Source organism: Ipomoea nil, unplaced genomic scaffold (assembly GCF_001879475.1).
Source record: "Ipomoea nil cultivar Tokyo-kokei standard unplaced genomic scaffold, Asagao_1.1 scaffold2480, whole genome shotgun sequence".
In the NCBI taxonomy this organism is placed as follows: domain Eukaryota; kingdom Viridiplantae; phylum Streptophyta; class Magnoliopsida; order Solanales; family Convolvulaceae; genus Ipomoea; species Ipomoea nil.
In genome coordinates this window covers 4900282-4925048 of record NW_017618908.1, presented here as the reverse complement: position 1 = coordinate 4925048, position 24767 = coordinate 4900282, and the positions used below count along the sequence as shown (strand labels likewise).

Here is a 24767-nt window from a genome sequence, read left to right as displayed (position 1 = left end):
CATATATCACAAACAAAATCAGTGTATTTATGAGATTGTACAAGTTTAACACCACTAAGGTTCTGAATCTTATTGATGGGGTAATGCCCCAATCTTTTATGCCACATTTGCAAGGTAAAACTATTACAGTGTTTTCCAGAGCTATCATGTTGTTTTATCTTGGCAGGAGGGTGTTCAAGCAAGTAAAGTCCTCCCCTGGTCCTAGCAAAACCATCCATTATTCCATGTATTCCCTGAATATCACAAGTGTTAGCATTCATGACAAGAGTGCATTCATTTTGTTTTGTCAACTTGGTGGCAGAGATTATGTTGAAAGTAAAAGAGGGAATGTAGAGGACATTTTTCAGCATCAAGTTAGGGAACAACTTGACTTCCCCCACATGTGAAACCTGTACATCTTCTCCATTTGGTAACTTGACAAATATGTCAAGAGTTTTATGGCAGTTCTCAAAGTATTCCAGAGAGCATGTGATGTGATCAGTTGCTCCTGAATCCAAGATCCACATATCTGAACAATTCAAAACAGCATTAATATGGGATTTAGAAATAAACCTGCCTTCCTCAGAATTATTAGGCATGGTGATGAAATCTGGCTTCATTCCAGCCTTGCTCACTGTGATAGCTGCACTGGTAGAGGCTGGATTGGCCTGAACCCTTGAGTTTGCCCTTGCAAAAGGGAGATCAACCTCTGAAACTGATCAGGTGTCATCCCAATATCACTGACTTGGTTGACAGAGAAGTTTTGATTGTTCTGGTTATCATGACTCTGTTTACCCCTTGATTTAAAGCCAGGTATCCATCCAGGTGGATATCCATGCTTTTTAAAGCATTTATCCATAGTGTGCCCATTCATTCCACAATATGTACACTTTGCCACACTTTTTCCTCCAATACCACTGAACTTCTTCTTGTTGTTTCCATTAACCATAGCCACAACATTTTGCTCATCTGCTGTCTGATTCTGAATAGCATTAGATTGGACAATCTCTGAAGTTTTATAGCTACTTGAACTGTTGATTTTCCTTTCTAATTTCAGAGCCATATTAAGGACCTTTTCCATACTTGGAAGAGGTTCCATCACCAGAACACCAGCTTTTATGGCTTCAAATTCATCACTTAAGCCTTCTAAGAATCTGATCACTTGATCATCTTCCCTGTCCTTCTTAATTTTGTTGATAATAGTACATTTGCATCTAGGTAAGCACTCACAGACAGGCAGAGGTCTCACAGCTTTCAGTTGTTCCCAAAGTGCATTACATTTTGTAAAGTACTCATTAACTGAAGAATTACCTTGCACATTCTTGTATATTTCATTCTGGATCTCAGCAATTTTCTGAGGATCTGCCTGGCTGTATCTCTTCTTCAAGGCGTTCCAGATTTCTTCTGCTATTTCGAAATACAACACGCTTTCAGCAATGGACGGATTGAGAGATCGAAGGATCCACGCACACACGATGTCATTGCATCTTTTCCGAGTGCTATACCTCGGATCCATGTGAGCTGGACAAATAATCGATCCATCTACAAAGCCAAACTTATTTTTCACGCTTAAAGCGATCTTCATAGATCTACTCCAAGTCGCATAGTTCTGTTCAGATAAGGGAGGGGAGACGAGAATCGTATTAGGACTCTCAGTCGCATGGAGGTACATCGGATCATCAAGCTCGTCTACTCTGTGCACCAGACTTTGGTTCACTGGAGCTTGATTGACCGGAGTTGAACTCCCTGCTGTGTTTCCGGCAGGGTTTGCTGCATTCGCATCTCGATCCATGATCACAGCGGCGGCGTAGCTATGAGGCCGCTCTGATACCATGTCGAAATCAAGAGATAGAATAGAGAAGCGTGTGATTAAGCATTGAGTTCATGGAAATAAGAAGGTGAGCTGTGAATGTATGTTCATGTTTCACCAGAAAGAAAGGAAGCAACACTCCTTTTATAAGAGAAGGAGGAGACAGTTATAACAGAATGAAAAGAAGCGAAAAGACAAAAAAGCCCTTGGCAGTTATTTCTGTTATTTCTTCCTCAGCTTAGCCTTGTTCCATCTTCGGCCTTAGCTAGTTTATTTGACATTCTCCATCAGTTAGTGAGGGATGTGTCTCTATTGGCAACCCAAACTACTGTGCGAATAGGTATTTGGTTGTACCATATGCCAACATAGATGTTCTGAGATGAATTGGTAGGGCTAAAAAAGCCCATCTCAAAGATTCCACCTGAAGAAACAATGGTGTCACCATATTTGAGAGATTGAGTGGAGCTAATGGTATCCCTTGCAAATGACATCTTCTCAACTGAAAATAAGAGCGCTACTAAAAGTAGAAGAGTTCCCATTGAGCAAAACTTCCCTAATTTTGATTTTCTTCTTCTTATGTTGGTTCAATGTGATGGAATTTATTTCATTGTATATTCATTTTATTGTATAATCAAAGAACCTCACAGAAATTAACGTATTCTAATAATGCTTTTTTATTCCGTATCTTTGTTTCAGTTTGATGCTTTTTTTTTTACTAAACATAATTTTTGCATCACATAATCTTATTAATTGGCGTGATCAATGCTTCATCTGATTGCCACTTAAGACAGAAATGAATTCTTGATTTAATAGTACCCTAGTATGCTTCGCTGCAATTTTAGTGCCTTGGTGCAATGCACCTTCGAAAACATAACCAAATTCTCCTTCCAATTTTCCAAAAAGACAATGATAATATGCATAGTTTCTCATCTGTGATGAATATATATTGTAAATAGGTGTGTACTTAATTTTGATTGGGATGAGACTCGAACCTAAGACCTTCCTTATGAAAATCAATGAGTAAGTTAAGAATAATAAATAGTTAACGAAATATTCTGTTACTAAAGTTGATACTGACGGAATGCATGGCTATTTAAGAAAAGTAAATGCTATAATGGGGATAAAGTAAAAAAAAAAAATACTAAAATCAAAATAATATGAATCATCCATTTCACTAAACAATTACACCGACATTTTTTGTTTTCGTTGAGGGCCTAACTTTATTGGGTGAATGGTAGATACCTATGTTATTTAGAGTTTAATCCATTACTAAATTCAATGCCTTGCCCAACCCAATGAAACATTTTATTTGGGTAATGACCTTCGATTTTTTTGTAACTGATGTAATGAATCGGAAAGTGAACTTTCATTTTTTGTCAATTATATCTATTATTTATACTATCTTTCAAATTTGAACAATTAAAATGTTACGTACCATAGTGTTGACGTTGGACCATTTCCTCGGAGGTAGAGAGAGGGGAAAGACTTATATGAGCTTATGTCAGCCAACTACGACACTCTAACCGCTTGCTGATATGTGTATTGGCCTTTGACTTTCTTTTGGCAGATGTTTATGTGGATGTTTCTTTTCTTTTTTTTTTAGGCAAAAAGATTAACTTTTATTGATGACGAATAGTTCGAGAAGAGGCAAAGCCATTAAGGTCATACAAAATAACCAATTTGGCCTTTAAAGGTACAGAGCTTAGAGAACAAAAAGCAGAAGGACCAGAGGACCCCTCCGCCGCTAAGATATCGGCTACCGGATTGGCTTCCCGGTAGACATGCGATAAAGTGGAACCCCAAGACGCGAGGCAAGAACGGATAAAAGAAATTGCTTCCTTGATTTTCCATGGAATCCGTGCTGTTGCAGATGATACAATATGGACCTAAGTTGAAAATCTGGAATCACCTAAGTTGGCAAATTTTGATGTGGACTATAAAAAATTACATTTTTAATATATTAAAAGTATATTGTTTGTGTACTAAATGTACATTATACAAAATAATGTATTTTCTGTACTCAAATAATGTACTTTTCCTGAATACAATGTACATTTTTAATATACTAAAAGTACATTGTTTGTGTACTAAATGTACATTATACAAAATAACATATATTGTCAAATGAACCTGAAGTGTAATTAAAAAATACTTTAGTATTACTATAATTAAATGTAGAAATGCATATTCTATATGTATGCTGGTGAAAGAAAGGTAAATCCATACACAAGGCTCTACATGTAGAAAGATTAAGCAATTCAAACAGCCATTTTCTCCATTGTTTATATCAAGACTTGAATAAGCCATACAAGAGCAATTTTTGAAGCAAACTTGTCTGCACTCTTGAAGGTTCATATACTAGAGAGCTTACTCTCCTTGAGTAATTGTGAATCAAGTGAGGTTGTGAGAAAACAATCAGGAAAATTTTATTAAGTAAGAATACAATTTTAAGAAAAGTTCAAATTTTAACGGGGCAATGAAATAGTGACTTCATTTATGGGACACGATATTTCTTTATTTGGAGATGAATTGGCTTTAATTTGTACCACGCTTTCTGTAAAAAACCCAGGCTCTTTAGCAATAGGCAACTCAACATTGTTTGCCAACATTTGTACTATGGAAGGCATGGTTGGCCTATCTTCCGGGCAATGTTGAACACATAACAGGCCAACATGGATTGATCTTTGAATTTGAGGAAAATCACATGGTTCATCCAGATGCTCATCTATAAGTTCAACCAATCTACTATCTCTATATAGCTTCCATGCCTGTAGTATAGATGAATTACTTGATCAAGACTTTAATCTAATCATTAATGAATAAACATTAAATATGCTTTAGAATGAGACATTGCATACATGGCCAAGAAGGTTCTCATAGTGATCTTGATGATGAGAAAATCCCCTATTTCTTTTCCCACCCACAATTTCCAGTACCAGGACACCAAAGCTAAACACATCTGATTTAATAGAAAAGATCCCGTGCCCGGCGTACTCTGGAGACATATAACCACTGGGCTTGAAAATTTAATTTGTTATGTTCAATGATCAAAAAGCAAACAAATGAATGCAAAATGAAATTGAAATCTTACATTGTACCAGCAACTCGATTTGTATTTGCTCCTGTCTCGTTAAATTCAATGCTTCTTGCCAAGCCAAAGTCTGATATTTTTGGGTCCATATTAATATCTAACAAAATGTTGCTTGCTTTGAGATCTCTATGAATAATTTTTAATCGAGAATCTTGGTGCAGATACAAAAGTTCTCTTGCAATGCCATTAATAATGTTGAAGCGTTTTGGCCAATCAAGTAATGCACTTCTTCTATTATCTGCCCAAGATATTAATACAGATTAGTTATGTATATTCTTCTATACAAAAAATAAATAAATAAACCAAGAAGGAAACTTTCAATTCCAAGCACACATTTTCTTGCTTAAAAGAATGCTATAAGGAAAACTTTAAAAATCATAATTGGCATTGATGAGGTGATCAAACATAATTATAGAGTTGCTCGCACGGGTTTAGCTTACTAGTCCAGTCAGTAGTATTTTGAGAAAGTTGATTAAAATTTAAATGGATAGTGATTGAATATCATACCAAATATATATGAGTCAAGACTTTTGTTCGGCATATATTCATAGATCAACATCTTTTCTTCTCCTTGAATGCACCATCCTAGAAGGTTCACAAGATTCCTATGTTGAAGTTTGGCAATAGAATTGACTTCATTTTTAAATTCTACAAGCCCTTGCTTAGATGTCTTTGAAAGTCGTTTCACAGCTATTTCCTTTCCATCATCTAGAACGCCCTATAAATTAAATGAAATTTATAGATGGTAGTAGAAAATAATGAATATAATTTTGTTTAATAAAATATTATTACCTTGTAAACAGGTCCATATCCTCCCTCTCCAATTTTGTTGTTGAGTGAAAAGTTATGAGTAACTCTTGTTATTGTAGATACTTCAAATAGTGTTTGCTCTTCTTCCCATTTTAACTTTAACTGAATCTCCTTCATTTTCCGTTTGTACAATATTATGACCAGAGTCAAGCTCAAGCTCAGCACCAGAATTCCACCCAATATTGATGAAGTCAATTTGATTAGTTTTGGTTTCTTGCCCTTTGAACTTGAAGGATAATCTATCCCCACCCAAGAATAAAAAAAGTGGATGCATTGTTGTATTATTAACATTATTGAAATTGTAGGTCAGGGCCGGTAAAGGGGCCATTTCTAGTACCCAGTGACTGAGAGATTGTTGTGCAGAGACCGGTTAAGCCCCTAAGGGCCAAGTCCAGCACCCAACTTGTTTTGAACAATGTGATGACGGTCTATATAAATAAGGAAATAAGTTGCGCCTTCGCTACTAGCAGCTATAGCTTTTGGCGTGAGTGATAAGCGCTTAATCCTAATTAACAGAAATTATGGTGACTTGGAATGAGTGGCATGCATACCTAAATCAGAGGAAGCCATCCTTATGTAAAGATCTTGCCCATCCACACGTAGAACTTTAATGTCAGCCAAATCTCCAAACCAAAGCAAGCACCCATTTTCTCCATTGCTTATATCAATACTTGAATAAGCCATACAAGAGCAATTCTTCAAACAAACTTGCCTGCATTCTTGAAGGTTCATACTAGTATTGAAGGTTGAAAACCTTGTATCTGGCAATTTAACACCAGAATATTTCAAGAATACATCTGAGGATCCATTTTGACAATTCTTCTTCAGAGGTGTCTTCCTAACACACCCTCCAGAAAAATCTACCCTTCCCCATGCTCCTGGATCTTTAGGCAAAAATTTATCCAAGCATCCACAAACAGGGCTTTTATTATAGTCACAACTCCCATATGCCCCACAGTGTTTATATTCGTCACAAACATCTATTGGTACACTATGGACATTGTTCCATTCCCCTCTTCCATATTCTAACCACACCTTGATTTCTAAATTCCCAGCATTTGACAGGACTGCCCTGATTATCGAGCTGTTATAAATCTGATAACTGTAGGAAACCTCACTCCTATTAAAGATTACCAACATTTCGCCAATCCCCTTTTTCATTCCAGGAAATCCACCCCATTCCAAACCATTCCATGGCCCTGATCGAAGCACTTCCTTTCTACCTTTTCTTAAGATGAGTTGTGGATTTCCTGCAGGATCAATGTAAAGCTTATATTCTCCCATCCCTGGATTGCTTTCTGACTTCCATGCCGATAGAGTTGTGTTAAGACCAGTAACGAAATTCGTCCCGAGTTTCATGCCTGGCAATAGAGTATCTGTAGGATGATCAAAACTTTGCCACAGGAGATTCTCTGGGCTATCATCATTTGCATCCATCACCACCAGATTCCCAGAATCCAATAACTTTGCAACCGGATTTGAGATTAGTCTGGAAGTGTTAGTTTGCCAGTAGATATTAGCATCGTTGTTGCCATCATCAACTAGAGCTAGCCGGCCTGGATTATTGACAATCTTCAAGACTACTGATGAGGTATTAGTGAGAGGAGTATCTCTGTTGGCAACCCAAACTACAGTGCGATTGGGTATTTGGTTGTACCATATACCAACATAGCGATTCTGTGAATCGGTTGGGCTAAAAAAACCCATCTTAAAGATACCACCAGAAGAAACAATGGTATCGCCATCTTTGAGGACTTGAGTGGAAGTGATTGTATCCCTTGCATAGGAAATATTATGCATGGAAAGTAAGAAGAGGGAGAACACAAAATGCAGGAGAAAAGCTCTCATCATCTTGAAACCCTGTTTTGTGAATAAATTTTTTGCTGTTTACAGATTTTCTTTTCTTCTTTTCTGGAACAAAATGTATTGCTTATAAGTCGAGAGGCTAATTTCTCAACCACAGACATAGACTATTCAAAGACAATGAAATTTAACATAAAATATCTGTGTTGCCTATTCTTTGATTTAAGGGATCTGGATGAAACATGTCTTGTGACCTTAACCGACAAAGGATTACAAAAAAATAAATTCATAGCCGTCTGGATCAAACCAAGACAACCAATAGACAATACAATTTCTTAGAAGTCGAACTTAGAACATTATGATTATTATGCCAAATGTCTGAAGCCCGGTCAACTTGATTTCACTATGATTTGTAGTCAACTCTAAGAGAAGAGGCAATTCCAAACGAGTATGTAGTCCAATTAATCAACATCTTCTCTTCTTCTTGAATGCAACATTCCAGAAGCTTCACAAAATTTATATGCTGATGTTTAGCAATAAAATTGACTCATTTTTAAACTCAACAACATGGGCGGCTTCACAATTATTTACTTACCATCATATGACCAAGGATAGTAGGATACCGCATAAATTAAATGGATTCTTGAGAATATTAGAAAGGAATGAAGATTCGTTGCAATTGTGATGAACCTAGGATTATTTATAAAATTCAACTAGTTTATTGGCCGAACATGATATTTTAAGAATTATTTAACTAAATATTATTTATTTATTAAATTCTCCACTTTGTCCCCTTTTATAAGAGATTGTAGACAACAAAAGTTTGAAAACGATAAATGGATCGATATGGATCAATTTAAATAATTGGCCGGGCTATGATAATAATTGAATTAATTTAATCCGTCCAAATAAATTTGATATTGGGTTATTGAATTAATTAATTAATTAATTAATCAAAGCAATTTAAGTTTGATTTAGTTTTCTTATATTTGAATTTAATAATTGTAATTAAATTTAAATATAGTTTTATTATATTTGAAATTAATACTTATAAATTCAAATGTAGTGATTGGATCTCATGATTATGACAAGATTAATTTTGTATAAACTCTTAGTATTTATTCTAAATAATTATTAATTTATTGCATAAATATTAAGTGAGTTTGTTATGGGGTGGAAGTTACATTTTCTCTCCTATAAATAGGACCCTCCTTTCATTCCTTGAAACACTTGAATATCTTGAAGACACTTGAGGAATTAAAGGCACTTGAAAACATTGAAGATATATACTTGAAGACATTGAAGACGATTTGAAGTTCTACAAAGTTCTCTCTTTTACACTACCTTGAAGTTGACATTTTTTGTTAAGGATAAAGCCGTTTGAGCTGCTTCGGTGAAGAACAAGTTCTTCCTCGAGAATCACGCTCTACTGAAGTGCCAATCACGCTACTTGAATTTCAAGGCACTTCAGTAGAACGTTAGTGAAGAATTAGGGGATTACATAGAGATCTTGTTGATAGCGGAGGGACTCTTGGTATTCTGCCAACCAGACATGAGTAAATGAATGAACAGGAAGGAAGAGCTCAACAGGCACTCATGCACCTTGAATACATTAATGGTTCTTTTTTGAAATCTGCTGTTATTTCATTTCCTATGTTCTGCTCATTAATTAATCTTCTATGTAATCTCTATTTAAAGTCTTTTGCTGGCCAAGTTAAAGGATCAACTTGTACCCAGAATTTTATTGCTTAATGCAAGTGCTCTTTTCTGTTAACATTTGGAGTCTCGTTTCCTCGTCCTGCATCAGTTGGTATTCAGAGCCAAGTTCCTAGGCGACAACCGAGATAGCGGCACGACCCTCTCCACTTGTCACGACCCAATATGGCACACGGCGGTATCAACAACGATGGAAACAATCCACCCACCGGCGGTGACCGTGGTGTAGACGCCCTTTGGGCAACGTTGCAAATGCAGACTGACAACCATAACAGGGATTTTCAAGAAATTCGAAACATCCTTGCCAACATTAGCCTTCGACTTGACGGACGCGGAGCACTTCCTGCCATCAACCATAGAAGACAACAACATGCTAGAATGATGCCGCAAGTCAATCCACCTCATGGGAATATGAGCAGTAGTGATTCTGAAGAAGAAGAAACACCCCTTGCTTATGGCCAACAACAGTATCGACCAAAAGTGGATTTACCCCGTTTCGATGGAAATCTTGATGTTGAAGCTTTCCTCGATTGGATTTATGAAGTTGAAAAATGTTTTGAGATGCTAGAAGTTCCTGAAGATCGTCAAGCTAAATATGTGGCTCATAAGTTGAAAGGTGGAGCTGCTGCTTGGTGGGAGATGACCCAAAATAACAGACGAAGGCAGGGTAAAATGGTTATCAGTTCCTGGAGAAAGATGAAGAAACTTATGATGGCAAGGTTCTTGCCCCCTGATTACCAGCAACAACTATTCCAAAAGTATCAAAGGTGTTCACAGGGCGCTCGTAGAGTGAATGAGTATACTGAGGAATTTTACAGATTGGGTGCTCGTTGTAATTTATCTGAAACTCCGGAACAGCAAACGGCACGTTATATTGAAGGGCTGAGATTTAACATTCGGGAAAGGATGGCGCTTTCACCTATTTGGTCAGTTGATGAGACGCGTACAACATGGCCATTAAAGCAGAAGCACTTCTCGCACAATCAAGCCAACGCAGACAATATACTCCAACTCTTCCTAAGACCACATCAACAATTCCACCCCAAAACTCCACTACCCACCAACCTATTACCCAACACACACAAACAAATGAGTCTGGCCATTCGAAAACACAACGTCAAAGGCAGGAAGGAAACTCCCAACCACAAAACACAACATCAAATCCATATGCTAAGCCCTTCGTTGGAAAGTGTTTTAAGTGTGGTGAAAATGGTCATCGATCAAATGAGTGTAGGGCTCGGAGGTCTGTTAACTTGATAGACGAAAATACAGGGGAGGAGAGTGAAGAATTCCATGAAGAAGATATTGAGGTAGCAGAAGAGGTTGGTGAGCATTTGAGTTTTGTAGTACAACGACTCCTATATACTGCAGAAGATAAGAACCATGTTCAGCGTAATCACATTTTTCGGGCTTACTGTAGCATACTTGGCAAGGTATGCAAGCTCATTATTGACAATGGTAGCTGTGACAATATTGTCTCTAAAGCTTTGGTGCAACACCTCAACATCCCCACCAAGCCACATCCGAAACCATATAAATTGGGTTGGATCAAAGATAGTCCTTCAGTAACAGTTTCAGAAGTTTGCCTTGTCCCAGTATCTATTGGTAAGAGTTATGAATACGTAGTAGCTTGCGAGGTGATTGAGATGGATGCATGTCACATCCTTCTTGGGAGACCTTGGCAATTTGATGTTGATGCTACCCATCATGGGAGGGATAATACTTACTCATTCGTTTGGAATAGTAAGAAAATTATTATACCTCTTACACCTTGGGCTGAACTGAAGAAACAACATACATGTGCCGTTACTATCAGTAATAGCTGGAAAGAGTTCATAATAGATTCTCAAGACTACAGAACCATATTCCTGCTTTTGACAAAGGAGGTAAGCTTAAATTCTGAACTTATACCGAAAGAGCTTCAGGTTTTGTTAGAAGAATTTTCAGATGTTGCTCTCGAAGACCTCCCTGATGGCTTACCACCTTTGCGAGACATTCAACACCAAATAGATCTAATCCCAGGAGCTAGCCTGCCGAACCTCCCACATTACCGAATGAACCCCACAGAAAATGAAGCATTGAATGAAATAGTTGCAGGGCTGTTAAAGAAAGGACTCATCCAGGAAAGTACAAGTCCATGTGCCGTGCCTGCATTGCTCACACCTAAGAAGGATGGTAGTTTGAGGATGTGTGTTGATAGTCGGGCTATCAATAAAATCACAGTGAGGTACAGATTTCCAATCCCACGACTTGAAGATATGTTAGACCAACTTCATGGTGCTACAGTGTTCTCAAAAATTGATTTAAGAAGCGGTTATCACCAAGTGCGCATCAAGCCTAGAGATGAGCGGAAAACGGCGTTCAAAACCCGTGATGGTCTTTACGAATGGCTAGTCATGCCGTTTGGATTGTCCAATGCACCAAGCACGTTCATGCGAGTTATGAATCAAGTCCTTAGACCTTTCATTGGAAAATTTGTCGTCGTTTATTTCGACGATATTTTAATCTATAGTCAAGGGCGTGAAGAACATGAAGACCACTTAAGGGCAGTTCTACTAACCTTGCGAGAACAAAAACTGTACATTAATATGAAGAAATGTTCTTTCATGAAGCCAAAATTGGTTTTCCTTGGGTTTGTGATTAGTGCCAAAGGAGTTCATGTGGATGACGAGAAAGTTCGAGCTATACGAGAATGGCCGAGCCCGCGAACAGTGGGAGAGGTCCGAAGCTTCCTTGGCCTAGCATCCTTTTATAGGCGATTCATAAGAAATTATAGCACTATTGCCGCTCTGCTCACCGATTGCCTAAGGAAAGGAGGATTTCATTGAGGAGAAGTGGCTGAGAAGAGTTTCAATGAACTCAAGGATAAGCTCACAACCGCACCAATTTTAGCCTTGCCAGATTTTTCAAAACTTTTTGAAGTAGAATGTGATGCCAGTGGGGCAGGCATTGGGGCTGTGTTGTCACAAGAACAAAGACCCATTGCATTTTTCAGTGAGCGATTGAGTGTAGCACGAGAAAAATGGTCTACATACGAGCAAGAGCTATACGCTGTAATTCGAGCTCTACAAACTTGGTCACACTATTTGATGGGTGGAGATTTTATTATTTATACCGATCATGAAGCTTTGAAATATTTTAGGAATCAAAAGCATTTGAATAAATTGCATGCTCGTTGGGCATCTTATCTGGAGCAATTTTCTTTCCTCCTGAAACACAAGTCAGGCTCCACTAATCGTGTAGCAGATGCCCTTAGTCAGAGGAGGAGTCTACTAATCACTATGCAAGGAGAGGTAATTGGATTCGAGGTGTTAAAAGAGCAATATGAAGATGACGAGGATTTCGGTCTTATTTGGAGGAAGGTCAAACTACATGAGCCATCACAAGATTTTTATATGGCAGATGGATACCTTTTTAAGGGTAATCGACTTTGTATTCCAAGAACATCTCTGCGCGAGAAACTAATCCGAGATCTTCATGCTGAGGGATTAGGAGGACATTTTGGAAGGGATAAAACCATTGCCTCCGTTGAAGAACGATATTACTGGCCTCAACTGAAAAGAGATGTAGGGACCATTGTGAAAAGGTGCTCTGTTTGTCAATCTTCAAAAGGTCATACACAGAATACAGGATTGTACATGCCATTGCCAACTCCTGAAGATATTTGGGAGGATTTATCAATGGATTTTGTCATCGGATTACCTAGAACACAACGAGGTGTGGATTCAGTGTTCGTGGTGGTTGACCGATTCTCGAAAATGGCACATTTTATTCCCTGTCGAAAGACTTCTGATGCCATCCATATTGCTCGCCTATTTTTTCAAGAGGTAGTAAGACTGCATGGCGTTCCACGCTCTATCACATCCGATCGAGACTCCAAGTTCTTATCCCATTTCTGGACTGCTCTATGGAAACGACTTGATGCTAGCTTAAAATACAGCAGCTCTGGCCACCCATAAACAGATGGTCAGACCGAAGTTACCAATCGCACACTTGGGAATTTAGTCCGTTGCATTTGTAATGGGAGTATTAAACAGTGGGACTTTGCCTTGTCACAGGCTGAGTTTGCATATAACAGCTCTCTTCATGTTTCTATTGGACGATCACCATTTTCTATTGTGTATAGAAAAACACCAAGACATGCTGTTGATCTCCTTCGTCTCCCACCTACGGCTAAACAACACAAGGTGGCAGATTCCATGGTGGAACATGTGCAGAATGTGCAGCAAGAGGTTAGGGCCCGACTTGAAACTTCCAATGCCAAATACAAAGCTGCTGCTGATAAAAAAAGAAGACAACAACTTTTCCAGGTTGGTGAAGAAGTTATGATATTTCTCCGAAAGGTACGTATGCCAATGGGAAATTTCAATAAGCTTACTCCAAAGAAGCATGGCCCCTACAAAATCCTTCGGAAAATCAATGACAATGCGTATATAGTTGATATCCCAGATGAATGGAAAATCTCCAAAACAGTTAATGTTGCGGATATATTCAAATACCATCCCGATTCTGAACCGCTATATCCAGATCGTTCGAACTCGAGGTCGAGTTCTTCTCAAGTGGGAGAGACTGATAGCGGAGGGACTCTTGGTATTCTGCCAACCAGACATGAGTAAATGAATGAACAGGAAGGAAGAGCTCAACAGGCACTCATGCACCTTGAATACATTAATGGTTCTTTTTGAAATCTGCTATTATTTCATTTCCTATGTTCTGCTCATTAATTAATCTTCTATGTAATCTCTATTTAAAGTCTTTTGTTGGCCAAGTTAAAGGATCAACTTGTACCCAGAATTTTATTGCTTAATGCAAGTGCTCTTTTCTGTTAACATTTGGAGTCTCGTTTCCTCGTCCTGCATCACTTGTACCCGTATTTTAAATTATACATACTGTAACTTGATTATTTCCATTTGTTGTGTTTACAGATTTTGGCACGCCCAGTGGGACAACTCTGTCTCTCATTTCTTCACTATCAACTTAATTCAATCTGATGAGCAGCTCGGTGTCCAAGAAGTCCTATGCCAAGGCCACCAGTTCCAAGTCTTCATCCACAGTTGGTTCTGACGCTATCCGGGAGACCCGAGGGCCACGCAAGGAGCCTATGGATAAAATCGTCTGAGCCCAAGTCAATATAATGGTTCGAAGAATGATCCAAAGGCTCGAGACAGTCCCAACCGTCCCAAGAAATGTCACTCACGTTACGCGTTCACCGTCCTCGAAAGGAGCGGCCATTGACAGTCCCAACCGTCCTAAGAAATGTCACTCACATTGCGCGTTCACCGTCCTCGAAAGGAGCCGCTGATACCGGGAAATTGACTTCTTTGAAAAGAGCGGCTGATGATGAGAGATTGACTTCCGAGATAGGAAACTCTAGTAGTGGAGGCTCATCCTTACATCTCCAACATCTCCCATGCGGATGAACATGCCATAATAGACACTTTTTTTGGCCATTTTTCTGGGTGGTACAACAGTGACATAGCATAACATTATGGACTCAATTGGATATTTGGATTGAAATGTCGAGGTACATAATTTATATTTATAAGATACAGAATTTTATAACACAATTGACAAAAAATCGTAACACAAGACACATATACATGTTATATAATCAGGGACGGAACCAGAAATTCGGTTGAGGGGGGGCGAAATAGTACATACGGATTCAGAAATTTTTTCCAGAAAAGGCGAAACATTAAAACAAAAGAGATAATTTCAAAATAAATAAATAAACTACCTAAGAAATATAATTGTAAATATTGTTGGATATGGACGAAAAATAAAACACATCGAAACTTTATAAAAATATTCATAACAAAATATGAAACATAATTAATAAAATAATTTGAATAGAAATTGATGCTAAGATTGGAACCCTTAACCTCATTATTACCAAAAACGTGCTTTACCACCTACTCTAACTAAATTCTTGTTAACATTTTATAGTTTTTTTTTATACTAATACTAAAACATGTACTATATATACATATATACATACAACTACTATATATGGGGTGGGGGTGGGGGTGGGGTGAGGGGGGGGTCAGCCCCCCCCCCCCCTCTCCCTCCGTCCCTGTATATAATAATTTACTTATTTTTCAAATATGATTTAAGTACACGATTTGTGTTCATAGGTACAAAATTTTACAACACAAGACAATTACTAATTTATTATAGGTACAAAATTCATACTCATAAGGTATAGAATTCATAATACAAAACACAAAAAGTCATAACACAAAACACAAACACATGAACCAGGGTTCATAGTGCAATGTGAACCCTGATCCACGGTATAACGATTGGCTTGAAGCTGCTTGAAGGAAAGAAGCAAAACTTGCAAGCTCTGAGTTTACATTAATTATATAACTTCATTAAATTCAAATAACTAAACCTAAATCAGAAGACATCCCATATATCTAGATTAGACTAAGACAATTCGCACGGGCTTAGCTCATTAATTCAGTAGGCAGTATTTAGGAAAAGAAGGAAAACTAGACTAAGCCATACAAGAGCAATTGTTCGACCAATCCAGCTCACACTTCTTTATATAAAATATCGATCATTTCAGCGAACCACGCATTATGAGAACACCACAAGCTAAGGTACAATAATACTTATTTACCAAATTAAAAGGGAAATATTACTCTCCTACGATTTTTTTATGTCAACTCTCTACCGAGGATCCAAGGCAGTGATGGTGCATTCATTTCTTGAACTTGTTCCATGAGTGCTTGAAGAGTAATCGCTTGTGTTTACTCTTCGTTCTGTGAAAAATCCTGGCTCTTTTGCTTCGGGTAGAGAGTAGTCATTAGTCAACATTGTTACCACAGAAGACATAGTTGGTCTATCACTGGGACATTGTTGAACACATAGCAATCCAACGTGGATACACCGTTGAACTTGAGATAGATGACATGATAGAACTAGATGCACATCAATTAGTTCCAATGCCCTGTTTTCTTTATACAACTTCCATGCCTACAAAGTTAATTTAGCTCAATAATGAGTGATACCAGTGATTCACAAGAAAATAAAAAATAAAAAGAGTAGTTAATTTATATATTATGACCTACATGACCGATAAGGTTGAGACAATGATCTGGGTGAGAAAAACCTCTATTTCTTTTACCAGTCACAATCTCCAAAAGCAAAACGCCAAAGCTAAATGTGTCTGATTTTATTGAAAATATTCCATTAGCAGCATATTCTGGCGATATGTATCCACTGCATCAAAGATTCAATGGAGAGTATTTTATTTTTTATTTTTGAATCAAAGGAGGACATTAGTATATATTAATAAAAGTAATGAAAAAAATATGGATGCTCTAACGACATAAATAACACAATATCAAGGTTCTTACTGTGTCCCCATAATACGACTTGCATTAGCTTCTGTTTCATCCCCTCCAACACTTCTTGCAAGTCCAAAGTCTGAAATCTTGGAATTCATATTGTTATCCAATAAAACATTACTGGCTTTAAGATCTCTATGAATGACTCTTAGTCGAGAATCTTGATGGAGATACATTAGTCCTCGTGCAATTCCGTTAATAATGGAGTGACGCTTTGGCCAATCAAGCAATTTGTTCTTTGCATCATCTATCAAAAGGATATTAATCAACTAATGTTTCGCATGCAAAATATATATATACTGAAGTAACTATTGTACATTGCTTTATGGGTTATTTGAAAGACTAACCAAATATAAAGGTATCCAGGCTTTTGTTTGGCATGTATTCATAGACCAAAAGCGTTCTTCTCCTTGTATACAACACCCTAAAAGCTTTACTAGATTTCGATGTTGAAGCTTGGCAATACAAATTACTTCATTCTTAAACTCTAATACTCCTTGCTTGGAAGTCTTCGAGAGTCGCTTTACGGCAATTTCCTCTTTATTATCTAGAATACCCTGAAATTTTTGAAGTAAACAACATCTATATGTTATGAGTTATTATTAGTGTAATAGTGAGATTTTAACATACATACCTTATAAACCGCTCCAAATCCACCCTCACCAAGCTTGTTGTTTTCTGAAAAGTTATTTGTAGCTCTTGATATTGCAGACAGGTCAAATAACGGTAATTCTAACCATTCTTTCAACTCCATCATTTTCTTCTCATTCTTTTTGTAGAGATACAAACCAAAGCACAAACCTAGTAGGACCATTATAGTTAGAGGTAACAAACAGCCTAAGACTATTTTTGCTTTCTTCCCTTTCAAGCTAGCACGAGTTTCCTTTGTAATTGGCTCTGTAGTATCAAGAAAGTTTTAGACATCACAACATTTTATATATCCAACAAAATATAGAAAATTGTATGTAGTTGATGGATTTAATTAATTATCCGGAATGGACCCGAATCACTAAACCCAATTAAGAACGTAAATAATAAAATGATAGAACGATGTCGTTGCAAGGTCGCGGGACCAAATATTGTATTAATTAAGTATCGGTAATAAGCTATTACAATACTTGATTAGGATAACAGTATGTGTAAAATAGTGATCGAACCTGTCTTAATGAGACAAATTGGGGGTTTTTATACGAACCAAACCCCTAACCGCCACCCCCTTAACCAGGGGGTGGTTGGATCTGAGTGTTTGACCGTGCCTGGGGCATGAGCCCTGGGTCTCTCGTTTGATTGGTTCCCCAGTCGGCCCTATTTCTGGCGAAGCCCGTTTATGGCCGACCTCTTTGGGGTTGGTACGTACCCCGGTCGAGGCCTTGTGGGCCGAGGTCTCAAGGGCCGAGGCCTTGGGCCGAGCACGGGACTCAACCTCAGGGGCCCAGAATCTTGCTCCACCTCTCCGGGTCGGTTTGCTTCGGTTGTAATATATCCATCAGTAGTCTTACCTAATGTATTGGAAGCTAGAATCAAATCAAATGTAAATCAAAATTGTATGCTATGCATTTGTACCTGGTAACTCAGAAGAATCAAGTTTGATGTAAATGTCTTGTCCGTTCTGAGGCATTACTCTAATATCAATCAAGTCGTTAAACCAAAGCAAACAACCACTTCCTCCATTGCTTATATCCAAATTTGAATAAGCCGTGCACGAGCAATTCTTCAAACACTTGAGCTCACACTGTGTAAGGTTCATGGTCGTGTTAAACCAAGAATGTTTCGTGTCCGGCCATTTTATACCCGAATACTTCTTGAACCCTTCTGTTCCATTCTTGCATTTCAGAGGTTTCCTCCTACCACAACCATTGGACCAGTACTCCAATCCCCCTCTATTATTCTTCGTAAACTTTTCAAAGCATCCACAAACTGGGGAATCTGTGGCGTTACAGATTCCATTTGCCCCACATATCGCATATCTGTCGCAGACATCCCTAGGAACTTTAATGATATTGACCCAGCTTTGGGCCTCATTCATCCATGCGGAGAATTGGAGATCACCCGAGCTAGTCAAAACTGCCTTGGCCAAAACCGAGTGGTTAGTGATTTCATATTTGCCAGAGATTTCCCTGGGATTAATGTGCACTTGGTAGTTGTAATGAGAATAATCTGGGGATTTCTCAGAGGTTCCACTAAACCGCACACCATTCCAGCATCCTGTAGTGTACGTTGTTTTCGAACCATTCTTGATTAGTATTTGTGGGTAACCAGTTGGATCAAAACGAAATGTGAATGGCCCTGAAGCTGGATCGTTTTCACTCTTCCTTGCCGTGACATATACCTCGTGGCCTGTCACTAAATTCCACCCAAGCTTCACTCCTGGAGAAAAAGTATCAGTTGGGTAATCAAAACTTTGCCACAGGAAATTCTCCGGGTTTTCGTCTTCTCTATCTCTCACCACAAGATTCCCTGAATCCAACAGTTGCATGATCGGGTTCTTGGCTGATCTTGAAGCATTAGTGGACCATATAATATCATTCTTGGCATCAGTGAGAACTAATCGCCCAGGCCGAACGAGCTTCAATACAGTGGATGTTGTGTTAGTGAGGGCAGTTTCTCTGTTGGCAATCCATATCACTGTTTGAACAGGAATTTTGTTGTACCATATACCGACGTATCGGTTTATGGAACCAGTAGGGACGCTGAGAAACCCCATAGCAAAGCTCCCACCGGATGAAATGATGGTGTCGCCATCCTTGAGGAATTCAGTGGAAGCGAGTGTATCCCTTGCATGGGCAATTCTGTGCATGGAAAGCAAGAAGAGGGAGAACAGAAAATGCAGGAAAAGAGTTGTCATTTTGACACCCGGACTATCTGTTTCTTGAATGAAATGTTTGCTGTTTATAGAGGAAAATTTATTTTTTATAGATTGAGAGAAGTTAATTGGATCACCTGTGGCCTAGTCCGTACTATGTTGGGCGGAGGACAGTAAAGGGTTAAGTCCATTAGTTAGCTATGGATTGGTGTGTGGAGGACAGTAAAGGGCTAAGTCCTAGTTAAGGATTATTGGGCGGAGGCTGATGATGAAGGGCAAAGTTCAGCACTCTGTCCTTGGAAAATGTGATGGCCAATTTATAAAGAAATAAAGTTATTTATTCGCTAGGGGAAATCGCACTTTTGGTTCCCCAATTAGTGCCCAAAATGCAATGTGACCCTCACGCTCAATTTGGACAGAATTGGTCCCTCAATTATTCCACTGTTAGTCAATTTAGTCCTTCTGTGAGTTAATCCGTCTAACACCGTTCACAGAAGGACTAAATTGACTAACGGTGGAATAATTGAGGGGCCAATTCTATCCAAATTGGAAAGTGAGGATCACATTGCATACGGAGCACTAATTGAGGGACCAAAAGTGCGATTTTCCCTAAATAAAATTTACATTAGTTATATATATAATTTGGAGAAATTACACTTTTGGTCCCTCAATTGGTGCTCATATGCAATGTGATCCTCACTTTCCAATTTGGACTGTATTAGTCCCTCAATTATTCCACTGTTAGTCAATTTAGTCCTTCTGTGAGTTAATCCTTTTAACATCATTCACATAAGGACTAAATTGACTAACGGTAGAATAATTGAGGGACCAAAAGTGCGATTTCCCCTATTCGTTATTAGCTATAACTTTTTGATGGACAGTTAAAGCTGACAGGTGCTGGAAGATGCTGAGAATGGAGAAATAAATTAAAAGGTTTTTTTACAGACCTAATATCTTCGACGTGAAATCTCATTTTTGTAGTAGTGCAATGAGTCCGTGCAATTGCCGGCAAGTGGGAAAGTTAGTGCTACTTACTTGACATGCCATTGTAAAGGGAAATTGTACTGTTCCATCTACCCATATATACAATTGTACAGTCCAACAGCGTCAGGACCATTGAGCTATTAAAACCCTGACAACTTGTCATCCTATCCTCAGACCAATAATCCACTCCAGAGCACCACATTAAATTGGATTTTTCATTTTTTAGAGTCGTGGTGCTTTTAGTTTTGACTTTTCAAAGGAATAGGCAATAGTACAAGAAAGCAAGCTTAATCAAACAACTTTAAACTTTTATGTCCTGGGACCGGTCAAATTAAAGTAGACTCAGTTGGGTAGGGGATTGTGGCTTTTTGCTCATGATTTTGATGGTTTGGCGTTGTCTTGTTGTTATCATGGTGAGTCGTTTAGTCTTGGTGTTGTTGGATGGGAGTGTTGGTCCCTTTGTTTTGTAGACTTAGTCATGTTAATCGGTTCCCCTATCGTACTTGTTGATATATATGTGGAAGCTTACTATTATTAAATTTAGGGAAAATTGTAAAAAATGCCCCTCTATAATATGTCAATTATCAATGTCACCCCTGAATTATAAGTGATGTAAATATTGCCCCTCAATTATCATGCATATATAGCCCCTCCCGTAACGGACCTGTGGTTCCCCACCGTTGTTCATCATTGGTACTTCGAATCGAGGGAGGGAAAAAACAACTAAATTACATATTTACTCCGACTTAACGGTGTCGTACACTAACAGGGAACCACATGTCCGTTACGGAAGGGGCTATATGTGCACCGTTTTGATAATTGAGGGGCAACATTTACACCACTCATAATTCAGGGGTGATATTGATAATTGACATATTATAGAGGGGCATTAATTAGAACCAATCAATAAAGTCAAGATGTAAATCATGGTAACTCAGTAACTTAGCAGTCATGACTAAATGCTGGTGCGTACAAGAGATTAGCGCACTTAAGACCTAATCACTACTGCCACCACGGAGTTTCAAACATTGATTTATTTCCCTAAATATTGCCACTCTTCCCACCTATTGGACTAATTGTTTGGCATGCAGGATGAGCTCTACTCTTGGGTTAAGCATTTTGACAATTCATGGGCGTCCTGCAAAACTCAAAGACACCTTTCCCCATGCTCCTAATCTCTAAGCAAAATTGTTAAGGAAACTATTCCATCTGCCCATATATACAATAATTATACACTCCCATCCAGAGCTTGGTGAGTAAATTGGAAAATACTTGGTGTATTCTCATTTTAAACTCCCAACTTGTACTCCCTCTCACATGTTCTTGATGTAGATATTTTTCTGTGGACCCACATGATGAAAATAACCAATCCTGATTTGCCACCTCAGGGAGTATAAATGAGGGAGTAGAATTTTGGGAGTCCATGTAGTAAAACTTGAGTAAATTTGAGGTATCTATTAAAAAACCCTGACAATTTGTCATAACCTCACTTGTATTTCTGAGTACAGAAATTTCAGCAAACAGGCCACTCCTGCGCACCGTACCACATTAAATGGAATTTTTACACAGTTGTGGTGCTTGTAGTTTTGGTAGACTTTTCAAAGTAGGTCAACAAATAGCTAGTGGCACCAACCACATTAAATGAAATGTTTGCTGTTTATAGATTTTCTTTTTCCTTGAAGAAAATGTGCTTAAAACCTTCTAACTATAGAGAGAAGTCAATATTGTGCAGATTAGTTGACACTATGATTATTTAATTAATGGTTTGTATACTTTTTTAATCCTGTTTGCTGATGCTCTAGAGAATCCCCAGGAAATATGGGCTTTCATGGTGACTCATAAGCCTATTAAGTGGGGATTCAGTGTCTGGTGCCCACAAGGAACCCATCACACATTGGGTGTAACTCCAACACTATAGCGTCAGGGCTCGATTTGTATCCTTGCCCATAATTTACCACGGACCAACCGAGCTGCACAAGGGGGCCTCTATGGCTTTTCTATTTTTCTCTTCAAGCTGCTTGTTCAAGACAAAGATTCATCACCTTCAGCTAGTTTGTCTCAACTACTGAAAACTCTGACTTATCTGTCTTACATAGTGAAAATCAACATAAATATTCAATGAAGTTATTTTACTATAAAAATTTTGTTAAACTTCATATATACATAATGTCGATCACAAGTTTTCCCTATGAAGTTCATTAAAAAAAATACGAATTTGAGGTAAATAAAAAATAACAATCCAATTATATATGTACTCATTTTAACGAGGATCGAGTAATAAGATGGTGACTTCATTTATAGAATATGATATTTCTGTGCTTAAGGAAAATTTAGCCTCAATTAGCCTTAATATGGGGTTTCCTATATATCACACCATCAAAGGCTAACTCAATCCGTTGCAAAATTTGCAACTGAAAAATCCATTGCAAAGTTTGAAAACAAAACTAGAATTCCGTTGTAATTGAGTTACAACGAGTATTTTATCAAAAGTATGCATCCCATTACAAATCATGATTTGCAACAGAATTTCGACACTTTGCAATTCAGACTTTTCTTTTATTATAAGGGGAATAATATTATATACACACTATTTGCCTCAATTGAGGTTCAAACCTTACACCTCTCACTTAGGGGAGCAACCCGATACCAGTGGACTACAAGCCACTTGGTACTTTGCAATTCAGACTTTAATCCTATAAAACTTGGAAAAAGAAATACAAACCCAAGGCAAATTAAAGTAAAAATACACACGGCTGGAAATTATGGAATTTTCGACCACCTGAAAGTGATCTTAAATCAAGTCAAAAGCCTTGTTCCGAACACTTTTGGTATCTGAAAAAACCTTTATTGCTATTTCCGACCATTTTTTGCTTATGACTTGATTTAAGATCACTTTCAGGTGGTCAGAAATTTCATAATTTCCAGTAGTGACAATTATAAAGCCATCGTTTTTAACGAGGATTGAGCACTGAGATGGTGAGTTCATTTATGGAACATGATTTTTCTGTGTCTGAAGAATTGCGCTCAATTGCCCTTTTCTCTGTGAAGAAACCTGGCTCTTTAGGAATGGGTAATTGAACATCATTAGCCAACATATGAACAATGGAAGACATGTTTGGCCTATCTTCAGGGCAGTGTTGAACGCATAGCAAGCCAACTTGGATTGATCTTAGAAGTTGAGGCAAATCTTGTGGTTCAGCCAGATGATCTTCTACAAGTTCAATTGGTCTACCATCTCTATAAAACTTCCATGCCTGTCATAAAGATGAATTAGTACATCAAGACTTCAATTCAAACCTTAATGAATAAATAAATATGTTTACAAAATAGACATACATGGCCAAGAAGGTTCTCATAGTGATCTTGATGACGAGAAAATCCCCTATTTCTTTTCCCACTCACAATTTCTAATACCAAGACACCAAAGCTAAACACATCTGACTTAATAGAGAAAATTCCGTGTCCTGCATACTCAGGATACATATAACCACTGGATTTGAAAATTTAATTTGTTAGGTTCAATGATAAAAATGCAAACAAATGAATGCAAAATGAAATTGAAACCTTACAGTGTTCCAGCAACTCGGTTTGTATTTGCTCCTATCTCGTTTAATTCAATGCTCCTCGCCAAGTCAAAGTCTGATATTTTTGGATTCATATCAATATCTAACAAAATGTTGCTAGTTTTGAGATCTCTATGAATAATTTTTAATCGAGAATCTTGGTGCAAATACATAAGCCCTCTTGCAAGGCCATTGATAATGTTGAAACGTTGTGGCCAATCAAGTAATTCACTTCTTCTATTATCTGCCCAAGATATTAATACAATTTAGTTAGGTATATTCTTCTACAAAAAAAAAATCCAAGAAGGAAACTTTCAATTCCAAGCACACATTTTCTTGCTTAAAAGAATGCTCTCAAGCAAAATTTTAAAATCCAAATTGACATTGATTAAGTGATCAAACATAATTATAGAGTTTATTAAAATTTAGATGGGAATATCATACCAAATATATATGAGTCAAGACTTTTGTTTGGCATATATATTCATAGATCAACATCTTTTCATCTCCTTGAATTCACCATCCTAGAAGCTTCACTAGATTCCTATGTTGAAGCCTTGCAATGGAATTGACTTAATTTTTAAATTCTCCAAGCCCTTGCTTAGATGTTTTTGAAAACCGTTTCACAGCTATTTCCTTTCATCATCCAGAACACCCTTGAAAAAGTATTTTTAGATTGCAGAAATTAAGGTGATAAGTATAATTTTGGATAAAAATACGAGTAGTATTGCTACCTTATAAACAAGTCCATAACCTCCCTCTCACTAATGGCACCGTTACTTTATCATAATAAAACATTATCGTTTTGCATGGTGCACACGGTTGCACAGCATAATTTGCGATAGGGGACATG

At 37.8% G+C, this 24767-nt stretch overlaps 2 protein-coding genes and 1 pseudogene across 2 annotated transcripts; all 3 read right to left on the bottom strand.

Moving 5' to 3' along the window:
• Positions 1–4254: 4254 nt before the first annotated feature.
• Positions 4255–7568, bottom strand: LOC109152766 (G-type lectin S-receptor-like serine/threonine-protein kinase At4g27290). The gene is made up of 6 exons (XM_019300412.1): positions 6242–7568; positions 5673–5929; positions 5388–5598; positions 4881–5118; positions 4648–4801; positions 4255–4557 (listed from the first exon to the last, which is right to left on the bottom strand). The coding sequence occupies exons 1-6, from the start codon at positions 7539–7541 to the stop codon at positions 4255–4257; spliced, it is 2463 nt and encodes an 820-aa protein (XP_019155957.1). The 5' UTR covers positions 7542–7568.
• Positions 7569–15714: 8146 nt separating this feature from the next.
• Positions 15715–19409, bottom strand: LOC109152765 (annotated as a pseudogene).
• Positions 19410–23290: 3881 nt separating this feature from the next.
• On the bottom strand, positions 23291–23849 carry LOC109152937 (G-type lectin S-receptor-like serine/threonine-protein kinase SD1-1). Its single transcript, XM_019300641.1, has 2 exons — positions 23688–23849; positions 23291–23605 (listed from the first exon to the last, which is right to left on the bottom strand). The coding sequence occupies exons 1-2, from the start codon at positions 23832–23834 to the stop codon at positions 23303–23305; spliced, it is 450 nt and encodes a 149-aa protein (XP_019156186.1). The 5' UTR covers positions 23835–23849; the 3' UTR covers positions 23291–23302.
• Between the last annotated feature and the right edge of the window lie 918 nt (positions 23850–24767).